The 15,103-nt window shown below is 40.7% G+C and overlaps 1 protein-coding gene across 1 annotated transcript in view; it reads right to left on the bottom strand.

Annotated features, from left to right (window-relative positions):
* Nucleotides 1-13,743: 13,743 nt before the first annotated feature.
* The window catches only part of LOC102149984 (adhesion G protein-coupled receptor E2), a 30,945-nt gene continuing 29,585 nt past the window's right edge, over nt 13,744-15,103 (bottom strand). Inside the window, 4 exon segments of the mRNA XM_070274996.1 lie at nt 13,744-13,845; nt 13,931-14,098; nt 14,260-14,320; nt 14,997-15,088. Coding sequence (XP_070131097.1) covers nt 13,744-13,845; nt 13,931-14,098; nt 14,260-14,320; nt 14,997-15,088 — 423 coding nt within the window.

Here is a 15,103-nt window from a genome sequence, read left to right on the forward strand (position 1 = left end):
GAGCTCTCTCCCACCAGCTCTCTCCAACCACGGCTGGTTCCACCTCTGCTGTGTCCCCACAGGGCTGTGTGTCCCTAGACCACAGTATCTCCTATACTTAATTTTCTCTTTCTCCTGGTTTTCCACCTTACAGACTGTTGTGGACTGAATGTTTGTGCTGCCCTGTAAATTCATGTGTTGAAGCCCTAACCCCTGATGCCCCAATATGCAATCCCCTGATGGGACTTGGAGATGGCCCTTTGGGAGATAATTAGGGTTAGATGAGAGTGGCACCCTCATCATAGCATAGTGCTCTTGTAAGTAGAGACATCAAAGAGTTTCGTTTCTCTGTCTCATCAGGCTTGAGCTGGACGAAAAGGCCATGCGAGGACACAGTGAGAAGGTGGCCATCTGCAAGCCAGGAAGAGAGCTCTCACCAGAACCCACCCTGACAAACCTTGCTCTTGGCCTTCCCAGTCTCCAGACCGGTGAGAAAATAATTTCTGTTGATTAAGCTGCTCAGTCTGTGGTTTTGTTATGGAAGCCTGAGCTGACCAATCCACATGTCCTCACGACTCCGGGATCTGGGGATCTCGTCTGCCTTGTTAATTTTAGTTTCTTTCAGTTTAGCATGATGCCTTTCCAAAGAGTAAGTGCTCACCGAATATTTGAAGAGTGAATGAATAAATTGGTGTCAGATGAGGAGCTCCCCAGAACACCCATAATATCTCCATAGATAAAGTTTTATGAAGACACAGCCATGAGCATTCAATTTTGAGCGTCTATAGCCATTTTCATGCTACAATGGCAGAGCTGAGCTGTTGCTGTAGCTATCTGGCTGTGATGGTTAATTTTTGTGTCCTCCTCCCTGGGGCGCAGGATGCTCAGATGGCTGGTTAAGCGTGATTTCAGGGTGTATCTGTGAGGTGTTTCCAGAGGAGCTTAGCATTTGAGTCTGTGGACTGTGTGAAGCAGATGGCCCTGTCCCGTGAGGATAGGCATCACCCGATCTACTGAGGGTCTGCATAGAATAAAAGATGGAGGAAGTTGAATTGACTCAGGCTGAGTGCTGGAGCTGAGACATCAGTCTCCTGCCCTCGGTGCTGCTGGATCTCAGGCTTTCATGCCCTGATGTTAATCTATGGCTCCCTGGCTCTTAGACCTTCAAACTACACCACCGGTTTTCCTGGGTTCCCAGATGGCCAGTGCCAGACTGTGGGACTTCTCAGCCTCCATTATCAAGTGAGTCAATGCCTCATAATAAGTCTTTTCATATTTCACATTTATGTATCTGTGTGTGTCTGTGTGTGTCTCTGTGTATCCTATTGGTTCTATTTCTCTGGAGAACCCTAACTATTACATTAGCCCACAAAGCCTAAAGTATACACATCATGATCTGAGTTTTCAAAATATCTGCAGCTTTGCGTAAGGATTAAAGGAGATAGAGTCTGTGAAATAGTTCATACTTCAATTGTCTAGCTGTAGGACTTGGTTTATAGGAATCTTTCAGCCTCAGTGTCAACTCTGGCTGTAAAATCACCTCCTTTCCCATGAAAGCACCATGAAGGAGGGCCCATTCTCTCCTGATCTCTGCCTTGGACATGGTGAGTAATTAATACTTTTGAAGGAGTGAATAATTAAACCTATAGAAAACAGAACAAAGAAATTTAAAAATCCAGACTATGGTGTGAACATTCCCGATCTTTTGGATGTTGTTGGTTTGAAAATACCTTCAGGCTGGTTTTCCTGCTCATAGACTTTCAGCATCTGGAAGAGTGTTTGTAGGAAGGAGAGGCTTCAGAAAAGGGCTTAACCCAAAGATACCAAAGAACTGGCCCTCAGCTGACCTTTTCTGTGTGGAGTGCTTTCTGAGCATACTGTGGGGCACAGAAAAGTTCTAGATTTCACAGGAATCGAGCATGAGCATGTCCACCATGACTCCATTCACATTGCTGACGATGAGTTTCTGGAAACACACTACAAAGTCTTCTTTATCTTCCCCTAATGGCTCAAAGAATAACAGTTCAAAAGATCTTTTCAATTCACGTGGAAGATAATATTTTAGAGATGATCTAAAGTCTCCTTTGAAAAACAAATTAGGAAGGCCTTAATCACAGAATTTCCTTGCCAGATGGATTTGTCAGGGTCAGATCAAAAGGCCGTATCAGATTGCATTCTGCTAGACCCTGGTCTTTCTCAGAAGTCCCATCTCCCTACATTTCCTAACCCCCAAGTTACAGAAGATAACAGCAATTAAATCTGCTCCAAAAAATTATCCACCTGTTTTAAATGTGTTTCCTGATCCCTCTGCATAGATGGAGTCATATAAGACAGCAGCTGAGAAATGAATGAAATGCAGGAAAGATTATCTATAGTTATTCACCTAAGATAGAAAGGAAGAGGCATTAAATTCTTTTTGTTCCCTTATTCTTTCCATCTGCAATGTGGGTTATTTATTCCTCAGTATACAGGAAGCTCAGTGTAATTTCTGGTGTTTAGATGGGCAACTTCACCTGCTTATCTTTACTCAAAAACTTTGTCAGTACTGTACTCCAGGAAATTGTTCAGACCTGAGAACAAGAGAAAATATTTTGTTTCCCTTGAATGAAACTGCAGGAAGCCATGGCAGAGATGACAAACGAGAGGGAGACACTTTTACATCTTCACACAATGGAGACACCAAATTTTAGGAAACTGTAGAAGATAAAATTACATTAACCAGTAAATTTCCTTGGTCCTTTACCCATAGATAGTAGATATAAGTAATGAGATTTCTTGAATTTTAGAAGGTTTCATTGGCTGTCTGATGTCATTGCTGCATTTTTCTCACAGAAAGTGTACGTTTCTTTGATTCTCTATGTATATCATCTCTGGGAAGGAGGAAGATTAGCCTGGTGAGAGGGGGGTAAATATTTGTTCAATTATCTATACCATGAGGCAGATGTTGATGGCTCTACAATAGGAAAACCAAACCTATGTACAATAAATAGACAGAATAATGATCCTCCAAAGATGCCCTCATCCTCATCTCTGAAACCTATGAATATGTTACTTTACATGGAAATGGACCAAGTTGAGAAACAGAGATGGGAAGGTTATCCAGGTGAGCCAATTTAATGCCTAGGGTTTTTATAAGGGAAAGGAGGAGGCAGCAGAGTCAAACGGGGGAAGGGGATCGAGTGACAGAAGCAGAGGAGAGAGAGACCGAGAGACTGAAGATGCTACACTGCAGGCTTTGATGATGGAGTGGATCAAGGGGCCCCTAGCCAAGAAATGCAGGCAGCCTCTAGAAGCTGGAAAAGGTGAGGAAACGGATATTCCCCTAGAATCTCCAGTAGGAACGCAGCTCTGATGACACCTTGATTTTGGTTCCTAAGACCGATTTGGGACTTTCTACTTCTAGAGCAGTAAGATAAATGTGTGTTGGGTTCAGCAGTAAGTCTGTGGTAATTTGGTCCAACAGCAATAGAGAATAAATACATTCAAAGTATAGATGTGGAAGAATCAGTTTTCTGGGATTCTGGAGTGAGGGCAGCTCTGACTTGGTTGAGGGACTCCTGGGAACCAGCTCCTAGGAATGAGGATATGGCCTTGCTGAGGCTGAGCTGACTCAAGAACATGAGGGACAGGTACTGCTAGCATCCCCCTAAACAGAAAGGCGTGGATTATTGCTATGTTCTTCCTGAATGAGTGCAAGCCCCGAGTGGGACAGGCCTGTGGAACAATGAGAATTCAGCCTCTCAGATCTGTGGGACCCTCCCTTACGTGTTCAACATCAGCTGTACTCAGGGATGCTGCATTTGCTCCTGCTTAGTTACATTGTGCATCCTTGGACGAATCAACATTTACTGTGGGGGGATGTGAATCCCCCTCCCACCAAAGCACGATTCACTTGAAAGCCTCAAATGGAAGCAATTAATTAGTTCTGATTGGGCGAGACTCAGAAAATTGTCTCATTTGTAGACAAGAGATTAAGGGAGCAACTGAGGATTTAAAATGTTGATCAGTTTGACCAAGTTCACATAGAAAGCACTTGGTAGAGCTGCTATTTTATTCCAGATCTGTTTCAGTCTGGGAACTAAGATCTACACAAAGCTCTTGGATAATAAGGAAATATTAGGGTGTTAACAGGTAGACATGATGGTTAATAACAAAACAATAACTAAGGCAGAGGATTATCTTGAAATTCCCAAGAGAAAGAGTGACCACAAACTGCTCAATAGTTTATTCCAATATTTACCCCCATCATGGTCAGGTAGTTCATTCGTTCATTCATTTGCTCAGTAGGCAATTTTGAGCACTTGGGAATATTAGACGCTGGAGAGAGATTGACAAACAGACAGTTCCTGCCTCTTCTGCAGCTGCAGTTTGTTTATTCATTAATTTGATCATTCATGCAGCAATTAAATACTGAGTATTTCTACAGGCCTGGTCCTGTGTGCAATGATGCATGTGCAATAGGAAGGAAAAGCAACATGGTGCCTGCTGGAGCTCAAATCAGGAGGGAAGACAGACATTAACCAGATAGTGAAAAACAAGAGTGAAATGACTCTGACAGATGCTGTGCAGGAAAGGCAGAGTGACTACCAGAGTGAAAACCCCGAGAATCTGACCTATTCTGAGGAGGCAGAGAAGGCTTCTTGGAAGAATTGATACATGAGCTGAGACCTGAAGGCTTTTGAATCAAGGAAGACAAAATAATGTTTAAGAAGAGAGAATATGTGCAAAGCCTTTGTTCCAAAGAGGCACAGTGAATTTTAAAAATTGAAAGAAATCCCTTGTGGCTGGAATAATGGTGACTATGTAGCATATGAAGCTGGAGAGCTAAGCAGGAGACAACCCAAGCAAATTCTCATTGAAGTATTGATTTGGGGTTTGATCCTACATGAAATGGGTTTAACAAAGGAGTGACATGATTCTATTTGTGTTTTGAAAAGCTCCCTCAGGCTTCTGCACACAGGATGCATTGGAAAGTGACAAGAAGAGAAAAGGCAGGTCAGTGGGGAGGATAGTACAGTTGTTCAGGTGAGCAAAGATGGCAGCCTGGCCAAGGAGGAGGTGATGGATATTGAGAAAGCTGGACATATTAGGGACGTATTGAGAAGATGAGAACAACAGGACTGAACAATAGATAGTTTGTGAAAAGAAATAAAATAATTGTTGAGAGTAACTTTTAATTTCCAAACTTGTGCCATAGGATGGATGTAGTGCAATTCATAAAAACAGACACCATAGGAAAGGACGAGATTAGGATAAAGATCGCAAGTCTTATATAGGAAGGCTGAGTTGAAGGTGTCTTTGAGATATCAACAGTGTCAAATAAGTAAGCAGAGATACTCTTCTAGATCTCATAGGAAAGGTCAGAGCTAGAGAAACATACACGGCCATCATTTGCATCTAGATGTGACTGAATCTTAGGAATGGATGCTATTGTCTAAGAGAAAAGGAATTAATGAGAACTGAAATTGTTCTGGAAGCAATCTATTGGCTAGAGCTATGAATGAGACAGAGAGAAAATCTAGAGGGAATGGAAGAAAGATACTGAGGGGGGTGTAAGTACAATATAGAGGGGATAAGGTTGGAGTTTTGTGAGAAAGGAGTGATAAATAGTGTCAGAAGTTTCTGAGAGGGCTTTTATGGACATGGAGATCACTGTAGGTCTAAGAGATATATGTTTTGGTGGAATCATGGGGCAAGGAAGCCATATTTGCATGGATTTAGGGAGTAAGTTTAAGGCAAGGAAATGGAGACACAGAGAAAAGTCAATTCTTGGCTGGTAGCTAGAAGGGGGCCAAGTTGTACATGTTTCTAAGATAGAAGAGAACCACACATGTTTCCATGACTATGGGAAGAACACTGTTGAGAAGGTGAGGGAAGAAAAGAAGGAGGGAAGGAGGAAGGGAAAGAGAGAAGGAGAGAATGTGTGAGCAATAATGTAAGGATAATTGATAAGGCAGGAATGATGGGATCCAAAGTGCAGGTGGAAGCATTGTCTTCAGAGAGGAGAAGGGAATTGTGTCAATGACACAAGAATGTGGAGGGGATGCATGCTGATGTTTGGTGGGTATGGTGGATGGCATGAAATTTACAAAGTATCATCGTAATGAATTTGATTTTCTCTGTGAAATAGGTGATGAGAACATTTTCTGAGAAAGGGAGTGGAGACAGAAGATTCAGTGGTGGAACTAGTGCTGGGTGAAATAGGTAATAAGAGAAATGCACAAGGACTTCTTGGTAGAATAGTAGACTCATTTAAATGGTAAAGACGACTGAATAGGCTTAAAAGAAGATGGAAGAAGTGAGAAAATATGGATAAAAGGGCTTTTTAAGTTTAAGCCACTAAGTATTGGTTCTTACCAATGGTTTATTGGTGATTGGTAAATGGTGATTACCAATTGGTAATCACTGCCATGAATTATCCCATGCGATTCCTTTCCCTTGTGGTTTTGCAGAGGGTAGAAGGTGCTGAAAATATCAGGCAGTCTTTTTAAGAAAATTTAAAATGCCAGCTAACACTTATGTGTGTTTAATTAATAAATGTATACATCATTTCCCTCCACTTTTGCCTTTTTGGTGGTACTGCCGAGTGACTATGAAACAGAAGTGGGTGCAGAGAAAAAGTATAGAATAATGTGGCTCTGATTAGAGCATGCATCACCACTTTAGATCATTGATTCTTGTTTATCTAGTTAACCAAGCACAGACATAGTAGGTATTAGGTAGAAGCATTGATGTAAAAAAGTCAAGATTGAGTGACATCAACATCATGGCAGAGTGAGCTCTCCCAGTGATCTCTCCTCTCCATGATACAATGAAAAAGACATTCATATTCCAACAGAGAACATGCACGCAACTCAAAAGACATCTGAGAAATCCACAAAGCCATATGATGGAAGGCAGAGAGGCTGGAGACTCCCTCAGAGGAGGTGGAACAGGGTAAGAGAAAACTTTGCTTCCTCCCCAGAAGATTGTGATCCAGGACTGTGTGCAGCCTCCCAGAGGGAAGGAAGTGGGGAGGGGGTGCCCATTTTTTGGAACATCAAACATCCCCAAGGGCCCTCACAGCCTAGGGGGAAGTCCTCTACCACAGTGAAAACTGTCACGAGGGTGACTTCCTCAAGTCAACACCCCTGAGAGTGCAGATAACGAGTGCAGAGTGAGAAAACCCTGAGAGCATGCAGAAGAAAGTTCCCCTCCACCCCCCACAAGCCCAGCACCTGACTCCAGCATCTGGGATCCCTGCAGAATGCAGAGGGCTCAGAATATGCTGCTCTTGACCCCCACCCAGAGGCAATAGGTAGTAACAGTGATCAATAATACCAGGATGCAGAAGAAAATAGCCACACCCTATAGCAATATAAAAAAATTATATTAAAACTCTAGACTAGAGAGAAAATGACAAGGACCCAGAAATCAGTCCTGAAGACACAGAAATATGTAATTTAAATGACAGAGAATTCAAAGTAGTTATCATCAAAAAACTCAATGAGATAAAGAGAATATAGAGAAACAATTCAACAAGTTCAGGAGCTACTTCACAAAGAATATTGAAACTATAAAGAAGAACCAATCAGAAACATTGGAGATGAAAGACACAATGGATGGGAGAGAACAAAATATGGATTCCCTGACTGCTCAAGCAGACATCATAGAGGAGCAAATCACCATAATCAAGGATAGACATGTTGAAATGCTCCAGTTAGAGGAAGAGAGAGAACTAAGGTTAAAAAGAAATGAAGAAAGTCTCTGAGAAATATCCAACTTAATTAGGAAGTGCAACAGAAGAATTATAAGTATTCAAGAGGGAAAAGAGAAGGAGAATGGAGAAGAAAGCTTGTCAAAGAAATAACAGCAGAGAACTTCCACAACCTGGGGAAGGAGATGGAAATCCATGTGGAAGAAGCTACCATATCTCCTAAATATGTCAATGTAAAAAGACCTACTGCAAGGCATATAGTAGTGAAACTGGCAAAAGTGAATGACAAAGAAAAAATACTAAGGGCAGCAAGGCGGAAGAAAATAACCTACAAAGGGACCCCTATCAGGCTTTCAGTGGATTTCTCTGCAGAAACCTTACAGGCTAGGAGAGATTGGAATGACATATTAAAATCTTTGAAGGACAAAAACGTTCAGACAAAAATACTCTATCCAGCAAAAATATCCTTCAGATATGATGGAGAAATAAAAACTTTCCCAGATAAACAAAGGCTAACAGAGTTCATAGCCACAAGACCTCCCCTACAAGGAATCCTCAAGAAGGCACTCATACCTAAAAGAAAAAGGGAGAAAGGGGTTACAAAGCATGGAGTAAGGAAACAAATAGGTAGACAAAATCAGAAAATTGTAGCTATACATCAGAACAGGTTATCAAATACTCGAGAATAAGATTAAAAATAAGTGAAGGAAAACATCAAAAACAAAGATACTCTTGCCATTTTAACCACAAACTCACAACACAAGATGGAATGAGATGTGACAAAAACAACAGAGGAGGGAAAAGGAAGGGGACTGAATTGGTTTAGTCTAAGAAAATAAGAGGCCATCAGAAAATGGACTACTCTTATCCACAAGATTTTGCATACAAACCTCATGGTAACCACTAAACAAAAAAGCAGAACAGAGACACAAATAATAAATAAGGAGAAAACAAAGAAACCCAACATAAAAAACTACATAACTCAATTGGTAGACAGAAACACAGAGGAAGAGAAAGAACGGAAATGCAGGAGAACTGGAAAACGAGTGATTAAATGGCAGCATTAAGACCTCATACATTGATAATCACCCTAAATGTAAATGGATTGAAATTTTCCAATAAAAAGACACAGAGTGGAGAGATGGATTAAAGAACAAAACCCAACCATATGTTGCCTCCAGGAAATACATCTCAGCTCCAGTGACAAACACAGGCTCAGAGTGAAGGGATGGGAGACAATACTCCAAGCTAATGGCAAACAAAAGAAAGCAGGTGTTGCCATGCTTATATCAGACAAAGTAGACTTCAAGATAAGACAGGTAAAGAAAGACAAAGGGGGCAGTATATAATGATGAAAGGAACATTCCATCAAGAAGAGCTAACACTTGTAAATATCTATGCACCCAAAACAAGAGCACAAAAGTTCATAAAGCAACTACTAACAAACCTAAAAGAAGATATCAAAAATAACACAATAATAGTAGGGGACCTCAACACGCCACTCACATCAAAGGACAGGTCATCCAGACAGAAAATCAACAAAGAAAAAGTGGAATTAAATGAAAAGCTAGACCAGTTGGACTCAATAGACGTATATAGAACACTCTATCCAAAAACAGCAGAATACACATTCTTCTCAAGTGCACACAGAACATTCTCAAGGATAGACCATATGTTGGGAAACAAGGCAATCCTTGATAAATTTAAGAAGATTGAAATAATAACAAGTGTCTTTTCTGATCACTGCTATGAAGCCAGAAATTAAATACAAGAAAAAAGTGGAGAAGAGGACAAAGATGTGGAGACCAAACAACGTGCTATTGAGCAACAAACGGATCATTGAAAAAATTAAAGGAGAAATCAAAAATTATCTGGAGAAAAATGAAAATGAAGACATACCATAGCAACTTATATGGGATGCAGCAAAAACCATATTAAGAGGGAAATTCATTGCAATACAGGTGCACCTTATCAGAAATGGATGCTGTATCTTGTCAAATGCTTTCTCTGCATCTATTGAGAATATCATGTGATTTTTATTCTTCATTTTGTTAATGTGGTGTATCATGGTGATAGATTTGCAGATGTTGAACCATCCTTGAATCCCTGGAATGAAAACCACTTGATCATGATGTATGGTCTTTTTAATGTATTGTTGTATTCAATTTGCTAGTATTTTGTTGAGGATTTTTACACCGATGTTCATCAGTAATATTGGCCTGTAATTTTCTTTTTTTGGTTGTCCTTGTCTGGTTTTGGTATCAGGATAATGTAGGCTTCATAGAATGAGTTAGGAGGAGGTCTCCCCTTCTCTTCAATTTTTTGGGACAGTTTGAGAAGGATAGGTATTAAGTTTTCTGTGAATGTTTGGTAGAATTCACCAGGGAAGCCATCTGGTGCTGAACTTTTATTTTTGGGGAGGTTTTTTATTGCTGTTTGATCTCCTTGCTGGTGATTGGTCTATTCAAATTCTCTACTTCTTCTTGATCCAGTTTTGGAAGGTTGTATGTTTCCAAGAATTTATCCATTTTTTCTACATTGTCCAATTTGTTGGCATATAGCTTTTCATAGTATTCTGTTATTATCTTCTGTATTTCTGAGGTGTCTGTTATAATTTCTCCTCTTTCACTTCTGATTTTATTTATTTGAGCCTTCTCTCTTTTTTCTTGGTGAGTCTAGCTAAGGGTTTGCCAATTTTGTTTATTTTTTCAAAGAACCAGCTCTTGGTTTCATTTATCAGGTTCACCTTAACAAACAAGAAAAATCCCAAGTAAGCAATTTTAATCTACACCTAACTGAATTAGAGAAAGAAGAACACACAAAGCCCAAAGTCAGCAGAAGGAGAGAAATAATAAAAAATCAGAGCAGAAATAAATGTTATTGAAACAAAAAAGGGAGTAGAAAGGATCAATGAAACAAAGAGCTGGTTCTTTGAGAAAATAAAATTGATAAACCCCAAGCCAGACTTACAAATAAAAAAGAGGGAAGCTCAAATAAACAAAATCAGTAATGAAAGAGGAGAAATAACAACAGACTCCGCAGAAATACAACGGATTATAAGAGAATACTACAAAAAACTATATGCCAACAAAATGGATAACCTAGAGGAAATGGATAAATGCTTGGATTCCTACAATCTCCCAAAGCTTAGTCGAGAAGAAGCAGACAATTTGAACAGACCAATCACAAGGAAAGAGATTGAAACAGCAATCAAAAGCATCCCAATGAATAAAACCCCAACACCAGATGGCTTTCCTGGGGAATTCTACCAAACTTTCAGAGAGGATTTAATACCTATTCTTTTCAAGCTATTCCAAAAAATTAGGGAGGATGGAATACTTAGCAACACATTCTACGAGGCCAACATCACTCTGATATCAAAGCCTGACAAGGACAGCATGAAAAAGGAGAACTACAGGCAAATATTGCTGATGAACATAGATGCAAAAATTCTCAACAAAATTTTGGCAACCTGAATTCAGCAATTCATCAAAAGGATCATACATCATGATCAAGTGGGATTCATACCAGGGACACAGGGATGGTTCAACATCTGCAAATCAATCAATGTGCTACACCACATCAACAAATTGAGGAATAAAAACCACGTGATCATCTCACTAGATGCAGAGAAAGCATTTGACAAGATCCGACAGCCATTTATGATAAAAACTCTTAACAAAATGGGGATAGAAGGGAATTACCTCAACATAATAAAGGCCATATATGATAGACCCACAGCCAACATCATACTCAATGGACAAAAGCTGAAAGCCATCCCTCTGAGGACAGGAACAAGACAAGGGTGCCCTCTATCACCACTCTTATTTAACATAGTACTGGAGGTCCTGGCCAGAGCAATTAGGCAAGAGAAAGGAATAAAAGGAATCCAAATAGGGAGGGAAGAAGTGAAACTCTCGCTGTTTGCAGAGAACGTGGTCTTATATATAGAAAACCCCAAAGAATCCATTGGAAAACTTTTAGAAATAATAAACAACTACAGCAAAGTTGCAGGGTATAAGATCAATTTACATGAATCAGTAGCATTTCTATACTTTAATAACGAACTAACAGAAAAAGAACTCAAGAACACAATACCATTCACAATCGCAACAAAACGAATAAAAGAAGAATTTAACTAAGGAAGTGAAAGACCTATACAACGAAAACTACAAGTCTTTTCTGAAAGAAATGGATGACGACATAAAAAGATGAAAAGACATTCCTTGTACTTGGATTGGAATAATAAACATAGTTAGAATGTCCATACTACCTAAAGCAATCTACAGATTCAACACCATCCCAATCAGAATCCCAATGACATTCTTTACAGAAATAGAACAAAGAATCCTAAAATTCATATGGGGCAACAAAAGACCCCGAATTGCTAAAGTAATCCTGAGAAAAAAGAACACAGCTGGAGACATCACAATCCCTGACTTCAAAACATACTACAAAGCTACTGTAATCAAAACAGCATGGTACTGGTACAAAAACAGGTGCACAGATCAATGGAACAGAATTGAAAGCCCAGAAATAAAACCACACGTCTATGGACAGCTATTCTTCAACAAAGGAGCTGAGGGAATACAAGGGAGAAAAGAAAGTCTTTTCAACAAACGGTGCTGGGAAAACTGGAAAGCCACATGTAAAAGAATGAAAATTGACCATTTTCACCATTCACCAAAATAAACTCAAAATGAATCAAAGACCTAAAGCTAAGACCTGAAACCAGAAGGCTTCTAGAAGAAAATACAGGCAGTACACTCTTTGACATCAGTATTAAAAGGATCTTTTTGGACACCATGTCTTCTCAGACAAGGGAAGCAATAGAAAGAATAAACAAATGGGACTTCATCAGACTAAAGAGCATCTTCAAGGCAAATGAAAACAGGATTGAAACAAAAAAGCAGCCCACTAACTGGGAAAAAATATTTGCAAGTCATACATCTGACAAAGGGTTAATCTCCATAATATATAAAGAACTCACACAACTCAACAACAAAAAATCAAACAACCTGATCAAAAAATGGGCAGGAGACATGAACAGACATTTGTCCAAAGACGATATACGGATGGCCAATAGGCACATGAAAAGATGTTCATCATCGCTGATCATCAGGGAAATGCAAATCAAAACTATACTAAGATATCACCTTACACCCATTAGAATGACAAAAATAACCAAAACAAATAGTAACAAATGTTGGAGAGGTTGTGGAGAAAAAGGATCCCTCCTACACTGCTGGTGGGAATGCAAACTGGTGCAGCCACTATGGAAAACAGTATGGAGAGGCCTCAAAAAATTAAAAATAGAACTACCATACAACCCAGCTATCCCACTACTGGGTATCTATCCAAAGAGCTTGAAGTCAGCAATTCCAAAAGTCCCATGCACCCCAATGTTCATTGTTCATTGCAGCATTATTTACAATAGCCAAGACGTGGAAGCAACCTAAGTGCCCATCAACTGATGATTGAATAAAGTAGATATGGTATATATACACAATGGAATACTACTCAGCTGTAAAAAAAAACACAAAATGGTCCCATATGCAACAACATGGATGGACCTGGAGGGTATTATGCTAAGCGAAATAATCCAGGCTAAGAAAGACAAACACCAGATGATAACAGCCATATGTGGAATATAAACAAACACATTGACAAAGAAAACAGTTTAGTGGTTACCAGGGGAAGGAGGGTCGGGGGGTAGGTGCAGGGGGTGAAGGGGGGCACTTATGTGGTGACAGACAAGGAATAATATACAACTGAAATGTCACATTGACGTAAACTATTATGAATTTAATTAAAACAAAAAAATGTAAAAAGTCAAGCGAACACTGTTCCCTAAGCAGTAAGAGCAAAATATGTTTTTTAAATAAACTTTTGACATGAGACCATGGCTAATGGTTAACGAGTCCAGGAGTGAGCCAAAGGTGAGCCAGAGCCAGCCTACAGCATCACCTGCTGTGTCCCCAGGTTGTCCAGTGTGATAGGCACGTGCTGCTCGAGCAGATCAGTTGGTGAAATATTCTGGGAGCAACGCATGACCATACCATGAAGGGTTAGGAGGCATCAGGCACAGCCCTGCTGGAAAGCGTGAAAGTCTCAGAATCAGCTGTGGGTTTCCTGACCCTTTTGAACCATTTCCCATATTGTTTCCGAACCTGCAGAGGAAAAGCATACTCTGGATCAGCTCACTGAGAGGGGTGAGGATGGGAAGAGTCCTGGGCGGCAGCTGTATAGTGGTACCTGCTGGCTGAGGAGGCAGTACACCAGGAAGATGAAGACGCCCTGCAGGCTGTTGATGATGGTGAAGAGGTGGGCCATGACGTGGGCAGCTGGACGAACCTGCAGGATTCCCAGACACCACGTGCATCCCAAGATGAAGAGCTGAGCTGTAGCTTTAAAAGTCAGCATCTTGTGGAGGAGGAGAAAGGAGACTCCTAAGGCACCCAGAGCAACAAAACCAAGAGTATTTTCATCTCCACCCAATGGATGCTCCTGCCTTCCTCTGCTGGTGATGAGTTCTCAGGCTGCGCTGTGATCATCTTTGATCTTTACCATCAATGATTCCCCACAATGGAAACGGCACTCAGGTACAGGAGGGCAGTTTGATTCAAATCGAGGAGGATAGTGATACTTCAAATGTAAGGTTCAAAAATTTTATGACGCTCCACGGGGATCCCTATTTTCACTCAGCAAACACTACTGAGGAGGTACTGTGCATCGGGCTTTGTGCTGGGGTCTGGGCATTAAAAATAACAAAGGCAAGATTCTATTTTCATTTGGAAAAGATGATGATAGGAATATAGAAGAAAGAGTGTTAAATTTGCACAAGGGTTCCTGGAGCAAAGGGCTGCCCAACCTCCTAGATTTGATGTTGACTAGGATTTTTCCAGAGAAGGAAATGGACAAGGGGTGAGAAGTAACCTTAGCCGAAGGTGTTGTATGAAAGTGTAGGCTGGTGTGGGAGCAGACACAGAGTTTTCTGAGTGCTTCATGGGAACATAAATCTTCTTTGCACTTTTGTCATGGGACTGCTGATAAAAGTCCAAAGAATGCTTATCAACCAATGTCAATTCTTCCTGCTGCTGAGGGAGGAACAATCTGGGATTAGAGATGGATGGAAAGTTTTGGCTGTGGTGTCAGCCACACACCGCTGAGTCTGAGCTGGCTGCTACAGAAGCATAGCTGGGTCTGATTACTCTGGGTTCTCAGAAGACCCTGAGAAGCGGCAGCAGGGGCTGCTGAGGACCATGGCTTCGCCCTTGGGACCACATGCGGCTGTGGGCTGTCACCTGCTCCTCCGGCTTACCTTGTGTTCTGGAGGGTGGACACATCACTGTTAAGGGGAGAGAGCCTGCTTTTCAAAATCCAGAGGGTCATCAGAAAGAAAGCTAGGTTGACCTTCAGGAAACCGCA

This window comes from Equus caballus, chromosome 7 (genome assembly GCF_041296265.1).
Source record: "Equus caballus isolate H_3958 breed thoroughbred chromosome 7, TB-T2T, whole genome shotgun sequence".
Classification (NCBI taxonomy): domain Eukaryota; kingdom Metazoa; phylum Chordata; class Mammalia; order Perissodactyla; family Equidae; genus Equus; species Equus caballus.